Consider the following 19,525-nt stretch of genomic DNA (forward strand, 5'->3'; position numbering starts at 1 on the left):
TATAATAACAATAACAATTAATAAGATTTAGAAAACAACTAAAATTCTAATTAATAAAAATAATGAACAATATGCAAAACAAAATTACGACAAACAACAAAAATAATAATAATAAATTCTGCTTCAAAATTAATATTATAATTTATGAAATTCAAGTATTAATTACAACTAAAAACAATAACAATTTAATTAAGAAAAAAATTAATGAGAGAGGGACCGGTTTTAAGGTTATCAATTTCTAAATTCTCTAATTATTTCCCTTAATTTTTTTTAAGTTTTTTTATTGTTTATTTTACACTTGCAATGCAGTATTTTGACCTTATAGAAATTAAAAAAAATATTTTTGATACCCTTATGACATCAGTAAAACATCATAAATTTTTATTTTTTTTAACGAAAGGGTGGTAAATTAATAACGGCACAAACTTTTAGTGGTAAAATATACTTTTCAACAAATAATAATATTAACATGGTATGTCAAGAATAATTTTGGTAATAAAATGATAATATCCCATCATGTTTAATAGTATAATGCCTTTGCTAATAAGAAATTAGAGTAGTGGTCCAAAGTTTCCTTGTTATACACGGGACAATATTGATTGAGCAATCAAGTCAAACTCTTCCCATGAGAAAGGGCTTTGAGGTGGGACCATTTACTTGAACAAGCATGTGGATCTATTCATTGGTCCCAAAATGTTTCATATCTCAAAAAATAAAATAAATGTGTAACACATGGGGAACCAAACAAGAAAAGAAATGCGTAGCACAAGATGAATCTATCCACACAAATTAGCACAGAAAGATCAAGACAAATTTCGCAGTCTGTGGTACAAACTTGAGCGTGAACAACAGAGGCACAAACAAAATGTGGCCGGTGGAGCAGTGAGCTAATCTGGATACATAATTTTCATTGAGTGCAGCAAGCATCACAGAGATGATGATGTATTATGCCATTTGTGTGTACATAATTTCAGGGAAGGATTATGCTGAGATCATCTAAATTTGCACAACCTTGGATGCTTAAACTATGCTCATTAGCCAAATGCAATAGACATATGAAACATAGATGAGGGGAAATGTCTTTGATAGTTGCAGCAGCCCTGCAGCCACTGGGAAAGCTGGATAAGAGGCTCCTGAAAGATACTGTTTTTTCTGGATCCTTTTCACAAACAAAACAAAACTTCTAAAATTAGGAATCACCAATGGAAAAAAAAAATGAAATACATTATTAATTTTCACATAAAAATATCGATTTTTATGCAATTAGAATTGAGTCATTTAGGGCGGTAATGGAAGTTTGAGTTTGAGAGGAATTTAGTTTACAATTATGTAATATTTTAAAGGAATAATAATAACAAAAATCTGGTGGGATGCTTTTTCATTATTCTCAAGAGGGTTTTGGAATTAGCTTAATTGGTGCAAACCCAGCTCCCATGAATAGATAAAAGCTAAAATTAAATTGATACTTTCAAGCTGTCTTGTAAGCTTCAACTCTTTGTTACATAAATTCTATTCACTGTTTCACATAACTAATATCAGCCTGATTTATGCATTCATTGATTTTTTTTTTCTTTTCTTCTCAAGCTATGAGAATTGTGTGTTACTAATAACTAGAAGGGTTTGTCATATTGCAAGCAGTCATAGCAACCAGCAGTTAACATTCTAAAAAACCTAGTATCCTCATCAAACTATTTTGGTTAAGTTTACGTGTGTTATATATAGCACTATCTTATATCACAAAAGATCACTTGCAAAGGGCAAAGGCTATATATACCTGAGTAGCCATTTGAGGAGATTCTTGTATATGGACCCAGATGGTTTCTTTCAATGTTTGAACATCAACTTGTTTAGAAGTTTTGTCATACTCGACTTCCACCTTTTGTACCTGAGATGTTAAGATAAAGAACAAAAGCATGAGCACCAGGGCAATAGTTTCCAATACACATACCAAGTACTTGACATAGCTTTTTAGAGTACATATCAAACTATTTAAATACTGAAGCTTTTGCCTCTTAACAGATGTTCTAGTATAAATAACCTCATCATAAGACATTGCCATAAATTGCTATGGTTTCAAATCACAACCCCTGTAATTTACATTTATCCGGAAACACAAGGATTAAATCGAAGACACAACAACCAACCTGGCGAGGCTGAGAGACAAGTGTGTCGGAGCCCTCCACATCACTTGGATCATTTCCGTCATCAAATTGACCATCAAACATATTTTCATTACCCCAGGATGGAAATCCTTCATGATCATCAGTTTGCTGCCTTTCAACTGAAGATAGAGGAAAACATGAAAATACAACCTTTAGCAATTTATTCCATTTCATACATCAAAGAGAAATTATATCATAATTTAAAAAGAAAAATCAGAATCATCATGGGGAATAAATTTTTGTTTAATAAATCCTCATTATATATAGCTTCAATTAACTGAAAACAAAAATGTAATTAATAGAAATTGTAAAAAGTCAAACTTGTTGAACATGTAAATATTATATAATAAAAGAAGGCAACTTTTTTCGGAGTAACAAACAAAAGACAAATTCATTCAAACAATTTTTTTGGGACTGGCATTAATGACAGTGGATGCCAGGCAACATGGTTCTGATAAATTTATCAATAGTTTGTGCCAAAACATTCGTAAGATGAAAATTATTAAGCCTTTTCTACTGATGAGAAATAGCTAGACACTAATTATCAGTGTCTCTCCTTAGACATTAAAGAAAGCATTTGATAAGCATCTGCGAGAGAAAATATTACCTGAGGACTTTCTTCTCCTCCTCTTGTCAAGGCACTAGAACAGGCACAAGTATTTCTCATAAATAGAGTTAAGAAGATAAATGGAAAACCAAAAACCAAACGAATATGAGAAAAATAGAACCAGAAGAAGAAACATTCGGATGTAATCATTTCATAGAGGCATAAAAAGTGTCAAGTATTACCATTACATTAGGAAGAAGAAATAATTTAATGAGATCTTCTGGCTGATAGTGACAATCTTCAGGCAGTGTTGTATTACTGGGTGCTCTATTTCCAGGTATCAATAATGACTTTGGATTTTTGGGAGGAGCAAATAAATCTGGAAATTTTTCATCCAAGGCTTTTTTAAAATCAATATCAGGTTCGGGTTGTCTTCTACCCCTAATTTTCTTTGTTCTTACTGGAGATCCACCTTCTAAAGCAGGATCATCTTTTGAACCTGCAGAATACAGTCTATTTTATGTTCCCATGCCAACCAACCACCAAAAAGACAATCATATATTAACGGTATCACCTTCAACTGGACCTTTAGCTTTTCGATACTTCCAATGGTCAGGACCTGCCCAAGCATTTTGTTTTGAAGAGAATCCCAAATTTAAAAACAAGTACTCATCAACCCTCTCAAACCTGTCATCTGTATCAGGGTCCTGGAATGAAAATGATTCAGTTTCCTGCAAAAGTCAGTTAATCTTATTGGGGTACAATTTCATATTAAATTCTTCAAGTTATGAACACATAGTCTGAGACAAAAACCTCAAGATAGCTGGTAAAGGTAGGATCTGAACCACCAAGGTTCTCATCAACAATGCTTGATTGGTCATCATGATAAAAATCATTGGTCCCACAATCATCAAATGCAACACCATCAGACTCAGCTTCATTATTATGCACAGCTTCAACTTGGTCTACTAATTTCTGGATAGAAGAAAAAGTATCTGATGATCTTCTATTATCTTCATCATATTGGTTGACTATAGTCCTAAGGGTTGGTGAGATTTCATCCTTTGCTTGCATGTTCAGCACCATCTGTTCAATGTATTCTACGAATAGAAAAGTGATTGATTGCAATTAGAACCTTAATTTCTATAACAACACAACTTCAGAACAGACACAAAAATCAACATACTAGGGGAAGCAACAAACCACTGGCAAAAGAAAGGTCAATTGTATCTGACATAGAATGCTGGCTTGCACATGACATGCCCTTCCCTGGTACTTCCTGTGAATCAAAGAGCACTTGACATCCAGTATATACTCCAAGATTATTCAACAAGAGCCCCTTGGCTCCACCTTCATCGAATTGAGCAGATGTTTGATGATAGAGGGGATCAACTGCAAATGCAGCTAAAAAAAAAAAGAAGGAAAAAAAAAAGCTACATCATATTTTTGAAGTTAAATCTCACACCATTAATGGACGTGGCTAGGATATGTGGTCACCATCAAATTTCTTCACATTAAGTGCCTCAAAAGATGATTCCAGTGTTGATAAAGGAGACAGCTGCAATATGGAATCTGTTAATATAATTTGGATACATTACCAAATTGTCCACAAAAGAACAGTATCAACCTTTTTTTCTATATCTTTCTTCGAATAACCTTCCCTGTGTACACTGTGAGCATTTTTATCCTCCACTCTGGTGTCTGACATTATAAAACACCATCAGGAATCTCACAACCATGAAAGAAGCACAAGATATGTAGGCAGAATAATACTGCAAATCAGCTTCTTGAAACAAGAATCCTAAGATTATCATACAAATTTCAAATAAACAAAGAATCCATAATAAGAAACCTAACCTTGTTCATTTTCTTGACCTGCTCTATTAATCCCCCCTAGAACCTTGTAAGCCTCTGAATGCACTGAATCCACTCTTAACGAGTAAATCTTAACTCCAGCTTCAAGAGTGCAACTTGCCTATAAAAAAAGGAAATGTAGTACAAAATTTCAAGCATGTAACACATAAAGAGTGCAGGACTAGTTTTTGATAGCATTTGTATTATTATATTTTAAACAGGTTTAAAACTCATCTTCTCAGACATACTCAAATGTTTCAAGGATGCAAACATGCCAACAAGACATGTAAAAGGAAACACGTCTCAGCAAAAGCAAAAGAGTAGCGAAGGTGACTACTGAACCATAGGCATGATTAAGTGATGTGTCCGTGCATTGAACAATCATGTTTGAGAAGATGAGAGTCTCAAACTTGTTAGAAATACAATGCCAGTCAACTATTGATATGTCAAACACATAGTGACACAACAATCGTTTCCCCTGATATGCCTCAACACTACTGGAAGAGCACTTATCCAATTGTATGATCAATTATTGCTGAAGTAGTGAGAAGGCACGCTAATATGGCCAAATATCGATAAAACAATAAGAAAAGGTGTTTTTATTTCATAATATTTTCAAAATTTGACTCTAAGCCTATATAGCAAAAAAACAAAAATAAAGATTAAGAAAAAATAATCTTCTCCACATTAATCAGTTCATGATTTTTTCTAAAAAAATATACAAATAAAAAGGGGCTAGCATACCTTTTGGAAATTGGTCTCCACATCATTCTCTTCTTCAACCTTAATAATCTCACAGAGATGGTCAATCAAATTCAACTCCCATGTATTCTTTTGATTGATTTTCTGCGCATTCCATCAATTAAAATCCACAACAACAAACACATTAAAAGAATTCCATACAACTGAAACACCAAAATGCCAAACCACTATTTATGTCAATCACAATTATCTCACAAGAAAAAAAAAAGGTCCACAAATTTAAGGTATACTCGCTTCAACCATCTTCATAAGCATAAAGCATAAAAAATCACATTTTCTATCGAATGCATTTTAAAAAAACAGAACTCATAAACATTGAATTAAAGGGTGTTTTTGCACGGACATTTTCGCTGGCGAGCTTGATGCAATTGTGGAACAGTTCGAGAATCTGGTCCTTGCCGAGGCAGGAATCAGAGTGACCATGTTGCGGCAGTGGATAATGGACAGTGACGGGCTTGCGGCGGATGGCGGCGGCGCGGGCCGCGCGGGCCTTGGCTCGCTCCAGCCCGTCGTCATTGGAGCCCAAAAAGAACGGGCTGGTTGGAGATTGGATGCGAGAAGCTATGGCAACTTTCTGCCTCCGAAGCGGACTTAGGGTTTCAGCCATCTATGTTTGATTCAAATCAACCCAAATTTGGAATCACTGATTTGAATTAATTGCTTTAGTTGTTGTTTATGTGTGAGTGTATTTTCCCTCCACTTAGTGTTTTGAAATTTGAGGTCGGGAAAAAAATTATGGTGTGTTGGGATCCACGAGAGTAATTATGTGGCGTGGCAATCAAAAGCCGTTCGAACCACTAACTGGTTTATTTGGGGTGTTTTTATCATGTAAATCCCGATTTTTTATGTTTTATGAATAGATATATAGTTCATCCATTTGTGCTAAATTGGTTCTTGATCTCTCAAGATCTGTCCTTTTTGACAAGATCTATTAGCGAGAGAAATTTTACCCAACTGGCTAATTAGGTGAACGGTGACAATAAATTAATCTTGACAGATTACTTGGATCAAAAGTTGAATAACACATTCATGAGTTTCGAAAAGGAAAGAAGTGACGTTTATTAAGTTAACAGAGGTTTTAAGTGACGTTTATTAACAGAGGTTTTAAGTTTACAAAATGAAGTTCTAGGTTAACAAAAAAACATAGTCATCCAGTCTCCAAATAAACCCCAAAATCACTACAGAATAACGACTGAATACATTATACATCTGTTTAGGTCACTTGTATCTCCCAGCCGAGCTGCTGCCTATATCTACCAGGTTATCGGCCAATTGGAGACGAAACAAATAATCAATGTTGATCTTGTAATGATCTAGTTCGAGTTTCTCATCAGAAACGCTACAACGCATCCCAAAATACCACCGGCCACAACCTGTATGATACCAAACAAATTGATCATTGACTGGTTATAATGTTTTGAGTAAACATTCAGTTTCAGTGAAGTTCGTCGGTAGCACAGTCACGTTTTAACACACTAAAGCAACACTAGTGTTTTTTTACCATATAACTGGAGAATATGTGCATCTGGCAGGGTCTTGGGAGTTTACACAGAAATTAGAAGAGCTAGGGACAAAAGCATCATTCTTACCTGTAACGGGGTATGACCAAGTAATTCACGTAGAGGTCTAACGCTAGACAATGGGTGGTCTGGAGGAAACTCACATACTATTTGATTCAGCAACTGCAATGAGCAAAAATAAATAATCAAACATCAATTTATGCAAGAAGAATTCTGTATGTCAGTGTCTTTACAACATAATTATGCAAGCAATAACAAATCCAACTGAGGTTTAAAAAGAATCTAAGAACCAGGATTTACTTCAGCTTGCCGACCAGCATGTAGTCTGACCCCAGAGGCATCATACATTACCTAAACATTTTTAAGAATTATCAACCACACCCAACTAGCTTGTAAAAGCAGATTGCCATTATCAAAGAGGTAATAAAGTGAGATTTACCAGAAGCACAAGGACATTAATAATAAGCAACTAAAAATCAAATAACCAAAAAGATAGTGATTGGATCTATCAAGGCAAAGGCTGAATGAGGCCTCGTTATAGGCAACTCGAAGAAATTTACTGTATCACAGATAAAATAAACAATTCTGCATCATGACACGGAACATGTAATGATTATTGGAGTTATCACTGACATCCGTAGCATAGCAGTCAGATATCTTAATTGTGAATAATTGAGTCTCCTCAATCAAGGACATATGAAGAAACTTAAACTAGAAAAAGAAAAAGACAAAACAGCCCTCGGGAATAAAGAGTACCAAGAAATCCATAAAGAATTAATTTTAAAGCATTCAACAATGTAAATTGATTTTGAGAATATGGTCACTTTTTCTTTTTTGGTTCCCGCGCCCCCGGGGGGGGGGGTGTTCAATTATTATGGTTGGTAAATAGTTACTCGGTATAATCAAAAAGTGCATCAGTGTCAGGAGAAATCCGCATAGATTTTAATTCTCCAATCAGTTCAAAGTGAAGAAAACAATACTTTTTTCACATCATTTGCACTTGATTCCTCATTCTCACCAATCACTTCTTTTTTTTTTTTTTCAAATGGAGCGGGTGAGCAACAGTCGAACCGACAACCAAAAGAATGACTGAACCAACATGTGCCTGCTTTTATTATACCAGAATTGTTGACAAATGAAGGACATACATGAATAGAACACACTCTCTTAGGAAAAGATGAAATTTCAACTAATACAAGAAACCCAAAAACAAATAAAAATCTTAAGAGTCAGTTCTACCTTGGAAGCACATTAACAGATTGAAAAGAAATGTCAACAAGACACAGTAAGCACCAAGCAAATTCAAGCATATCATGCCCAATTGCAGAAATCAAGCCATATGAAAATTTGTAATGTGTGTGTGTGTGCGTGCGGATGTCTATAAGTGATAATTAATAAAGTTAAATGAGAACATACAATGCAAGCCAAGACCACTGCAATGGCAAAAGATGGACTTCCTGACCCTTCTTGCAGACCAATAGCTACTGCTAGAGCCGACACAGTAGCAGAATGTGACGAAGGCATTCCACCAGAGTCAAGCATCTTTTTAGAATCCCATCTCTTTTCTTTATACCTGAGCATCTAGCAAAAACATACAGAATAACTGAGACATTTTTATTTCAAAATAACAACTTTTTAATTACATTTGCTTAAACTAATTTTCAATTCAATTAACATTTATTATATCGTACATCCATTATTCTTTGAATTGGAGATCAACCACAATCAAAGGGAGCATCTTGGAGCTCCAAGCCCTAATGAAAAGGTCAATCTACTTTTTTATACAGACAAAATATCAAATCAACAAAATTTGCAACACGTAACCAACCAAATGAAGAGAAATGCTGCGAAAAAAATAAAATAAAATTACAACGAAAAATGGAGAAAATTAAACCGACGGACCAAGTGGTGAAGATCTTGAGGAATTGAGCAAGAGCAAAGGCGAGAAATGCGGAGATCAGAGGGAGGTTGTTAGGGAAGAACAGCGACGACGACGATGGAGGAGAATCCAAAAAGGACGTCGCTTGACCACTCCTAAACGACGCCGCATCTCCTACTGTAATCACCTCATCCATTATTTTAATTTTTTTTTAATTTTCCGCTTTCTCTTCACCAAAATTATTGGATGAGACGATCCCCAACAGTTCAAAATTTACAGTTCGCACAACCACAACCACGACCACGACCACAAACACAACCACAATCACACCACCTCCCTCTCCTCTTTCTCTCTCTAACGAGGAGTGAATGACGCAACGAATTCCCAATTGGGAATAGAAAAGAAAGAGAGCGAAGGAGATACCAAGTTGGTGCGAAGTGGGCCCATCGTGGGCTACCAATGAGGGCCAACTTTGTGGGCCCACTTTGGGCTTTAGTGAGATCAGAATCTTGGCACTTCTTTGTCTCCACCCCTTTTTACCCAGTCCTAAGTCCTAACCGAATGACTACCAATACCGACATAGGATATTTTAATAATAATTAATTTAGTATCCAAATCATTAAGCGGTATCACTTGTTTATAATTATAAGTGTTTATTTGATCACACAAGTATTTATCAAAATTTTTATTGTCATTTAATTATTTTTAGTAAAAATTTTAAAGATTAAATAAGTTATTTTATCTCTGATAACGAAAGCTCAAAATTTAGACTTTTGAAAGTAGAGGTTGAAACACTTTTACGAATTGTTAAAATATTTTAAAAAACTTAGTTATTAAATAATTTTATAACTTTTAATAAAAAAATTTACTGACAACCAAGCGACTAAAAATTTTTAGGTAAAAATTCTAATAATAAAAGCTCTACTTAAATAGGTTATATTTGAAAGGGTAAATCAAACGGAGCATAAGAAAATAACATTGTTCAGAAAAGAAAAAATTACTAGCAACAAAGTGAATAATTATTAATCCACCACAGAATTGTGGAAAAAAATAAATTTTTTTATGACACAAATATTATTATATAAATTATTGACGCCACGAAATCATTGAGGGAGATTGTTGTGTTACATAATCATGTATGTTACATGATTATATAGTAACCGTTGGATGTAAATTTAACAATAGTAAAAATATAAGATAATAAAATCATGTTATTTCTATAATCATTGAATTTTCATCCGACGGCTATTATATAATTATATATATTACATGATTATGTAACATAACAAATCATTGAGTTACTTATTGAATTAACCTGCTTTTTCATATATCATACATAGAGCTGCGCATGGCAATGGTGCATGCATCTGTGCACTTGTTGGCGTTGGACTTGGACATGTGATTTGCTTGGAGATCACTCTTTGTATTGCTTCTAGGTGAAGCATTCATATAATTGTTTATTGTGCCCTCAAACTTTGATTATGCAAATGCCAACATGCCGGTTTCTCTTAAAACAGTGTAATTATTAGTGAACTCATAAATTTACTTAAACCTATTAGTAAAATCTTATTTGCTATAGGTAATTTTACTGGTTACGAACGAATTTGGTATTTTAAACTTAAACATACTGTGAGTTATATGTAAGTTTGATATTAAAAAAAAAAAATTACAGATATCTGCCAACCCACACTTTTTATTTTTAATTATTTATGCATTTAAATTAAAATTATAAAAATTACGTTAAAAAATTTACTCATAAAAATTTATTATTTTAAGTTTAAAATTACCGATATTTTATTTTAATTTGATTTATTTTGTTTATTTTGCTTTAATGACTTGAGTGATTGCTTACTAAAGTTAGAGTTTTAATTGTTTAATCTATTTTTAGTAGTAGTTGTACAAAATTTACTTGTTAACATTATTGACAATACTTGTACACTAATTAAAAGCGGAGCAAAGAAATGAAGAATTGATATTAGTGATAAATGATTTACCTATAAAAAAATATTTTATGTTATATTAATATGTTTTATGCATTTGTTTTAATGCTGAAATTTTACTTTCTTATTTGTATTGATAAAATCTAAAATTAAATATTGTCAATGAGATTTTTATGATATTGTCAAAAATTTTATGGTTTGAATTATATAATTTAAATTTTTATGTATAATTAAAAAATATTTTTAATACTTGTGATTTTAAATCAGAAAATTCTCAAAAAATCCGCTGCAGGTTATAAGTAGTTATTATAATTGGGATCAGACTACGGTGCAACTGTGGCACCATGCCACAGTTGCATCTAGCCGTTGGATGCATTTAGATTGGTGGGGTCTACTGAAATCCAACGACTGGATGCAACTGTGGCACGGTACCACAGTTACACCTAAGGTTTCCCCTTATAATTGTTGAGACTTCCGGTAAGTGATTTTTTTAAAAAAAAAAAAATCTGCTAAGGGTTGCTTGCGGATTTGGTAACGACTAAGCCACAATAGATGCCATCCATTGCCATCCCTAGTTAAAATAAAATTAAAATATCAGATTCATATCTCTTTTACTAACTCTACCTCGCCTTAGTGTTACACTTTATCACATTTACAATGTATATCCGAACCGAAAGAAACCTATCTAACCTCCTGGGAACTGGCATGTACAATGAAACGGCAAGTTAACAGTTCCTACATTATTGGAGAATGTTACCCAAGGGATGTCATTGAACCGCTATGTTTGCTTGGCAACAGTGTGTTCATTCGAGATTGACGCTTTGTTGGGATAAGCACTGGTTCCTGATCCGATTCCTCAGAAGCTGGATCACTTTCACTCTCCTGTACCTCTTTGAAAACTGGATGGATATAAGCAATTTGGAGGAAGCTTTTCAAGTTCAGGTTTGGTTCCCTTGCCCGTTCCAATGTGTCTTTCATCATTGCTTCCTGGCAACCCAACAAAAAATTGTTGAAAATTGTGTAATTTGCAATTTCAAAACAAGAAAGAATTAATTAAAGACAAAACTAGAGGGCCAATGCCAGAAATTCAAGCTATTATTCACTTCATGATAGCATTTTACATCATGTACGAACAATGTGCGTGGCAGTTGCCGCGTTAAACCTACCTGTAATGGATATCTGACAAATGCAGGTTCGTAACGTCCTTTGCAGAACCTGTGGAACCATATTGTCAATATAGGAAGCGTGATCAGCAATGGAGTTGATTGAGCAGCTTCTTTTGTGCTTAATAACCCCATCAGCAGCAGCTGTGAGACAATTAGTGCTGTAATGATGCGGCCATGGACATCAGGCCAAAATGCTGCAGCACTCTCATACTCTTGGTTGTAGACGTTTATAACCTACAGATTAATTAGTATAGGGTAAAGAAACGATCATATATGTTTGGTGTGCAATGAAACTGATAGCATATGATGTGCTTGTATTCTTACTGCTCCTACATTACAAACATACAAGAATATTTTAATTGGCTGAAGCCTCAAGGAGCATAAAAGTTTCTTTTAGAAGAACCCTGAAATTTTACCTGATGGATGTAGACAACAAATGCCAGTGCGAAGAATACTATTATGAAAGGGAGGAGGAAGGGGGCCACAACAGCATAAACAAGGCCAAGTAAGAAATAAAGTTGAATTTGCGGTTCCCCAGTGTTAAAACCGATGGCTCCAGGATCCATTGCCTCTTCTCTATCATTTACAGTCTTCACCAAGAAGAAAATTTTCAAGTGATAGACTATCAAAGGTTTCAACCTCAGAATCTCCCCAGCGACTCCAGCCCACCCATCAACCATGATATAAGTAATGAAGAACATTGCTTTCATTGGAATGGAGATACCGATTGTCTTTGGTATGCTGCAGAGAGTAGTCAATTAATGTTAACAACAGATGTACAATACACCAAATGAGCATTGGATCAATTAATGTGTCGCAAATAAGATATAGTGGAGTATCCTGCTATGATATAATGATATGATGCTATTGAATATATCCAATGCAAACTGTTACTCGTAACTTATAGATGATTACAAAAGTAAAACTAGATTTTCCCAACTCTTAAATCTACAATAGAGTGGGAAAACAAAAAAAATATAAAATGGCAACTTATAATTGTTTAATCATCATTGTAAAACGTCTAGCACGTGTGAAAAGGACATACTCATTTGCTGACTGGTGCATGAAATTATCTAGTTGCTGAAATGCTGTTCCAGTGATTATGCTCCCAAGAAATACATTAATAAATTGGAAAATATAATATCTAGTAGCAGATCTCCTCCCTAAAGCTGCTCGGCTAATAAATCCTTCAGACTTCGACATTAGCATCAATATATCAGGTAGAAAGATTAGAAAAATCTTCAATGCGATTCCCGGAAGGAAACCTTGAATGAATGACTTTATGACCTTCCTGCATGAAAAATGTGATAATTTATGTTTAGAAAACTCAAGCCAGGACTGAGCAGAAAAATCACATTATCCTTTTTTAGTTATTCTCTTCAATTTATTTTCAGTAAAACTTAAAATTTACTTCAATAAAACTTCTAGCAAATCAAAAAGTGATAAATTTAAAAAATTCTTAAAATATTTCAACTGAATGAAAGCTTAATTTCAGGAGGTCCTACAATTGGCTGCAGAAACTTTTACGGTACATTGATTGGTTTCCCAAACAGATTTGTATAAATATTCCTATTATAAAACAAAACTACTTTGATCTGAAAATAGTGTGAGGATATGAAAATAATGAATTATAGGCTTTTAAGAAAGAAGAAGAAACTTACACTTCAATTATCGGTTTAAGGAAGGGTAAGGCTTTCTCAATGCCCTCAATATTTGCAAGGGATTGCACAATTGCAATGGGAATCATGAAAAAGAAGGTCAGGAAGAAATATGCGACAAAAATAATAAGTCTCCTAATTGTGAGTGAGACAAATGGAATTGCCAGGTTATCCCAATATACATCACGGGGCTCCGGAGCCCAATCAGTCAGCCATAGAGTCGGATTTCTGGTTTGTTGAGTTTGCGCACAAACAGCAGCTCCCCATCGAGTTTTGAAGGAAACAAATGCTGCTGGAATGACAGATTTGCTGCTTCACATTACCTTATCTCTCTCCAAGCTTATCTGAAAAGAATTCATATAAGACCATGTGATTAAGCACACAAGTAACATTTAAAATTGACCATCATATGCTAGATTCAAATCTACGAAACATCAATCACAAAAATGGGGCCGAAGAAAGTTGTTCAGCTTACACACATATGGATTGTATTGCTTCAGCTTCAAATGGAGATCTTTGACAAATAAGGACTAAAGTGGAATTCTCAGTGATTAGTAAATTAAGAAAGGCTTCAAGATTCCATTTCTAGAAGTTGAAGAAGAAAAAAGCTTTGGACATATAATGACAATAAATGTTTGTATACAAATAGGCCATCAGCTTGGACCAGTATGGGTAATCTAGGAGGCTTTAGAAACAAGGGAAGAATAATGCATTAAAACAACAAATTGAAACAACAAAGTCAAAGAAGATTAAGAAAACCTACTTGCCTCTTTTTTAAGCGTCTCAATCTTGGAAGTATAAAAATCAATTGGATCCACTGTTTCTCCCCAGAGGCCAAGAAAACCAGTCTGCTTAATGAGAAAGATATCCTCAAAAAATTTAGTAATCTTGCTCAAAACTACTAATTCCAAGCGATATAACCCCAAGAAAAAAAAAAAAAGAAAGAAAAAAGGAAAGACCAATAGTTCATCAATTGCTGTGCGGTACCTTCATAGAGGGTTTTTGGGATGGATTTCTTGAATATTTAAGCTCATAGAAGTCCAGCCAATTCTGCATTTTCTTCTTCTTATTAACTAATTCAGAGGGCTTGTTAGCATTAGAAACAACCTGGCCACATATTCCAACATGTAAAATAAAAATTAAAGAAGAAACATCGGCAAACTATTGAAGTTCTGTATAGAGAACACAAATCCACATACCACCTTCATATCCCAACGAAACCAAGAAAATAAAATATATTTAATTTATCAATGTAAGAACTTAAGGCCATGTTTGGTTGGAAGAAATGAAACCAGAGAAGAGGAATTGAAAGGAAAGGGAAGAGGAGGAGAGAAAATGAGGGAAAAAGATTATTTTTTTTGTTTGGTTTGACATGAACTTCTTCTTTCCTCCCCTCATTTCTTTCCCCTCCTTTCCTCTCTACTCCTTCCATTTCTTCGAACCAAACATACCATAAGGGGTATGGTCATCAAGAATTCCGCAAAATTATGAATTGGCTTTACATGAATGGCCTGTCTGGTTCAGGAAATGTCAGCTGATACTGTTTAACAAGACATGGTTAATCTGCAGTTGTTCATTCGTAGCCTTATTCTTAGAGCCAAATCTATACTAGCTACTCACAAGAATCATTTACCATGCGTGATGCACATCTAATATTTGAAGGATCAGCATAACATAGATTATAGTGTAGTCTAGTATAAGCTTATTAGTTTCAATTAAATTGAAATAATCTAATAACCAATCTTATAAAAATTTCTCTCTTTCCCTTATCCGTCTGTGTGCGTGGACGCGCATAGGGCTTAAGCATCCAGAGATAGTAATAAGAATAAGATATTTTTGTGTAGGCAGCTAAGGCAAGAATATTTGCATAATGATAATATAACAAACCTGATGAGTGAGATAATGATCTGGATGATTGACGAGAAAAAAATGTTCCACAAGCTGGGTAACTGATTCATCAGGATCTGGTGGGACATTTCTCATCAGCACCTATAACAAAATATGCAAGTTCCAGAAATCATGATTGAAAAGAAAGGAACAGCTCCCCGATTGGTCAAAGAAGTCAACTTGAAAGTATTTGAAATACTATTAATAACTTATTAGTATTCCTAAACCTCACAATATGCTGCAAAAAAGCTAAAAGAAAATGAACAGACCTCTGTGGTTGTATATTCTAAAAAGAACCCAAAATTGTGAATTACGCATGCAAAAGAGTGCATATACAAACAGCGTCTCTTGCTAGTGCATTTGTGAGAAACAAGAAACACCAATGCCCACAGTGGCTCTGCATCTTAACCGAATACAAAACAGGGCCAACTAGTTATACCAATTTTGATATCCCTCAACATTTTAACTTACTGTGAATTGATCTGGCTGCCTGTGTTCTGATGCAAGAAAATGCAACCTCATTGCTGCCACAATCTCATACTCCCTCTTCAGCACATAGCATGTCCAGAAGGTAAACGCATAAGCCATTCCCAGATGGATCCAAAATCTACGACCAAAGTATGCACAAGGTAAGAATAAATTTACTTTGCCAACATTTAAATATTATATTGATGGAAATATTTGCACTGGAGAATAATGATTCTGAAAACAGAAATTCCAAAATACGACTCACCACAACTATCTTCAAAGTGCTATACATATGATCCCATATGAAAATAATAAAATCATTAAGGCTAAGCCTCTATAATTGAATTATAAAATGAAATCCCCCAACGGTCATACATCTGACCATTCAGCGCCTGTAGTGCCTTTGCCTTTACACTAAGTTTGTAATGCCTATAAAACATAATGCAGATATACTGAAATATACATAAAACCAAAAGATGTAAAAGCCCTACCTCTGAAAAAAAAAAAATCTTAAAAAGGCCCAGGAGCCAAGATTGCTACAAAATCTTTGGAATGAAGACATTCTGAAAATGTGTAGCGAAATTTGTCAATCCACAGACAGAATCAACCACATTTTCTAACTGTCACGTTGGCTTGAATAAAACTCTGAAAATATCTACTTCAAAATGGTTAACTCCGGTGGAAGCTAAAAGAAAATCATTCAATAGTGGCGACGTCAGCCATATCTTTTTGACTGTCATCTTGATTTGCATAAAAATTTGAAAACAGAACCTAACTTCATGATTCTTAACTCCAGTGAAAGCTAAAAGAGAACCATTTAATAATAAGAGAATGAATCTCATGTTTGTAAATAAGCTAGCACTTATGTCAAAAGTTGTAAAAATTTGTTACTCAATGTGTAAACATCAGGAAGAAAAGATAAACACTGATGGTGTGAGAAAAGATAAAAATACAACAGACCTTAAAATCAGATGCTTCAGCTTACCTATTTGATCCAAGTGGAACATTTGATATAGAGAGCAAGTCTATATTGCTGTATTTTAATTTAGAATGCTCTAAGGTCTTATTGGTCCAATTAACTGGTACTATGACAGCAAAAGCAAGGCAGGCAATCAGAATGAAAATTTTGAGCCTGCACTAAAACAAGAAAACAAAAAAAAGTACAGTGAGTCCAGTAAGATAAATCAAGCAAATTCAGGCAAAAGGGAGACATTCAAAATACTATATCATTCCGATTCCAAATAGTACTTCGGGTAGAAAAACTAATTCCTAAACAGGGAATGACATAGGACAACATATAAGCAATTTTCCATTAATTTTTCAAATTGCGACAAGTACTTTTATATTTATTAAAACAACTCTCCTCTTGACATAAATCAGAAAAGATCGTGCATTTCAAATAGCCAATTTCACGAGCTAAAAAGAAACGATGCAGTAGAGCATACCCTATCAAGTAAATCCTCAAGTAAACAGCAGAATCCAATCCCCCATGTTCAATTAACTCTGGCTCTGGCATTTGCAGGGCCGCTGGCATCCAACTCAGAAACCTCAGATAGGACTGAAAGTCGAAATTGACAAATTTGCTTACAAATGCACCGGTGTGCAAAGATCTGCTTCTTAAACCCTTCAGATACCATTTGGGAAAGTAGACTCTATCATTTATAGGTTGAATCCGAAGGATGGCAAATGCCGAAAGGAAAGCAAATGCACTGAGGATATTAATAGTCGCAGCAACTCCTATATCACCAAGTGTAGCCATATGTCCGTTTTCAAAGATAAAAATTGATTCCTGTGAAAAAAAAAATCACTGAGTTTTGCAAAAAGAAAAAAGAAAATTTTTTGGAAGAACAGGGAAAAAAAAAAAGACTGTCTTTTATTCATCAAGAACAGAACAAGAAACACGAAACGACAAAAGAAACAAGTGTATGATAATTTACTAATATTTTCCCACAATTTTCCATCATCCAAACAAAGAAACAAAAAGCAAAAAACTTCAAAGACCCGTTCACATACCTTCTTTAAACTGAATCTTCTAACCGCACTTAATCTTCACAATCCAAAGTCCAAACCCCACAAAAATGCCACCAATGAGAAGCAAAATGCCGCAGCGTGTGGACCCACAGAGGAGTCGAGGCCTTTTGCAGTTGTAACTGTCTAGAAGCGTGACAGATCAGACACAAACACAATGAGTCAAAGCCCCATTAAAAAAGGCTGCACTCTTCATAATAGATTTTATTATTATTCTTGGCTCTTTATAAAAGAAAGAAAAAAAAAAATGGAAAAAGATTGGGAAAGCAAAGTAAAGTGGAACTGTTAATATTACCAACATGGAAACATGATTTGCTTTGGCTGGTACATTAAAATTATTTCGGTTTTCATTATTTTACTAGCAAAGGTTTGTGCATGCCCGGGATCTCTAGCGGCTACTATTTATTTATGAATGTGTAAAGTCTTCTCATCAATCACAAATTTATTATGAGTTTTTATCATAGAGATCCCTCATTGTTTTGTATTTAATATTAATAAGCATAATATATATATATATATACCAAATAGGCCCACAACTCTATTAAGATGACTCCGAGTATACTTTTTTATTTGCTATAATTTTTCAAATTAAATTTATCCAAATAGAACTTTTACAATTAAAGTTATTTTCATAAAAATTTTAATTGTTTAGTTATTAATGAAAATTTTTATTAAAATTTACAAAATTATTTTAACATACAATTATTTTGATGTTATAAAAAAATTGAAATAAGATAATGAAACAAAATAATAGTATTTTACATAGTTTAGCTTTTTTAAAAAAAATTTATAACCTCTATTCTCAAAAGTCTAGAATTTAAGTTTTTTAGAATAGAGGTAACAACTTATTAAATATCTAAAAACTCTACTCAAAATATAACCAAATAACACAAAAAATTTTATAAAAAAAACTTTTGTGATAAAAAAAATACTTTTAACTATTAGAAAAATTATACAAAACATACACTTAGTACATGAGAAGTACTAGTAATAGTTACTCACAAAAAGCGATTGTTACAATCGCTACCTCAACTACACGACGCTTGAACTGGTTGAGAAGATTTAAATAATTATATAATTATAATCGAACCATTAAAATGAACAGAAAGCTTGGAATGAAAATTTAAAATAGCAAATCGTAGGATTTTTTTTTATTTTGTTGAATTTGCTCAAATAACCAAACAAAAAAAAGGAAAATACGTGTCGCGTAGCTGAGAGAGCGAATCACTCTTATGGGAGATTGTTGCTAGCAGACCTTTCCGTTATTAAGTTGCAAACCCTAACCCTAAAATATAAGAATAATTTAGCCGCTTATTAAGTATACAGGGACATATTAGATATGAGTGTATAAACTAGGGTCCTTATTTCAGAAAACATTAAAAATGAGAAACCTCAACGATATCCTCCCAAAGGGCCAACGAGGGTCTACGTTATCCTGAGGGGACAAATTTCCTTGTTTTTTGCGGCCATGTAACGGACAAGTGTCTTTTGCTCCCAGTATTTTAGAAGATGTGCATTGACAAATGCCGCTCGGGCACTGTTTTGGTCATGCCGTGATTATAGGCTTTAAATTACCATTCTCGGATAAGATAAACACGTCAAAAAGACAACGCGAGGAATTCAGATACTCAGATTGTGAACTGAACGTTTCTTC

General features: G+C 34.0%; 2 protein-coding genes and 1 pseudogene across 5 annotated transcripts; all 3 read right to left on the reverse strand.

Annotated features, from left to right (window-relative positions):
* Positions 1-557: 557 nt before the first annotated feature.
* On the reverse strand, positions 558-6,122 carry LOC102624461 (condensin complex subunit 2). 2 transcript variants are annotated; one of them, XM_006469587.4, is made up of 13 exons: positions 5,669-6,122; positions 5,308-5,409; positions 4,567-4,684; positions 4,337-4,410; positions 4,207-4,267; positions 3,913-4,113; positions 3,523-3,809; positions 3,284-3,416; positions 2,952-3,208; positions 2,770-2,803; positions 2,145-2,281; positions 1,775-1,885; positions 558-1,159 (listed from the first exon to the last, which is right to left on the reverse strand). In XM_006469587.4, exons 1-13 carry the CDS (start codon positions 5,930-5,932, stop codon positions 971-973), a joined length of 1,968 nt encoding a protein of 655 aa, XP_006469650.1. In that variant the 5' UTR covers positions 5,933-6,122; the 3' UTR covers positions 558-970. The 2 variants fall into 2 exon arrangements, with proteins under 2 accessions (XP_006469650.1, XP_006469649.1); XM_006469586.4 differs by having other exon boundaries at positions 3,284-3,440; positions 5,669-6,121.
* A 277-nt stretch (positions 6,123-6,399) lies between these two features.
* LOC102623796 (hypothetical protein) lies at positions 6,400-9,164 on the reverse strand. Of its 3 annotated transcripts, none has more exons than XM_006469583.4 (5): positions 8,748-9,153; positions 8,262-8,418; positions 7,146-7,196; positions 6,915-7,007; positions 6,400-6,698 (listed from the first exon to the last, which is right to left on the reverse strand). In XM_006469583.4, the coding sequence occupies exons 1-5, from the start codon at positions 8,918-8,920 to the stop codon at positions 6,639-6,641; spliced, it is 534 nt and encodes a 177-aa protein (XP_006469646.1). In that variant the 5' UTR covers positions 8,921-9,153; the 3' UTR covers positions 6,400-6,638. The 3 variants fall into 3 exon arrangements, with proteins under 3 accessions (XP_006469646.1, XP_006469648.1, XP_006469647.1); XM_006469585.4 differs by having other exon boundaries at positions 8,262-8,426; positions 8,748-8,895; XM_006469584.4 differs by lacking the exon at positions 7,146-7,196 and having other exon boundaries at positions 8,748-9,164.
* Positions 9,165-11,203: 2,039 nt separating this feature from the next.
* LOC102623506 (CSC1-like protein At3g21620) lies at positions 11,204-17,874 on the reverse strand (annotated as a pseudogene).
* Between the last annotated feature and the right edge of the window lie 1,651 nt (positions 17,875-19,525).

The sequence above is a fragment of the Citrus sinensis genome, chromosome 2 (genome assembly GCF_022201045.2).
Source record: "Citrus sinensis cultivar Valencia sweet orange chromosome 2, DVS_A1.0, whole genome shotgun sequence".
Taxonomy (NCBI): Eukaryota; Viridiplantae; Streptophyta; class Magnoliopsida; order Sapindales; family Rutaceae; genus Citrus; species Citrus sinensis.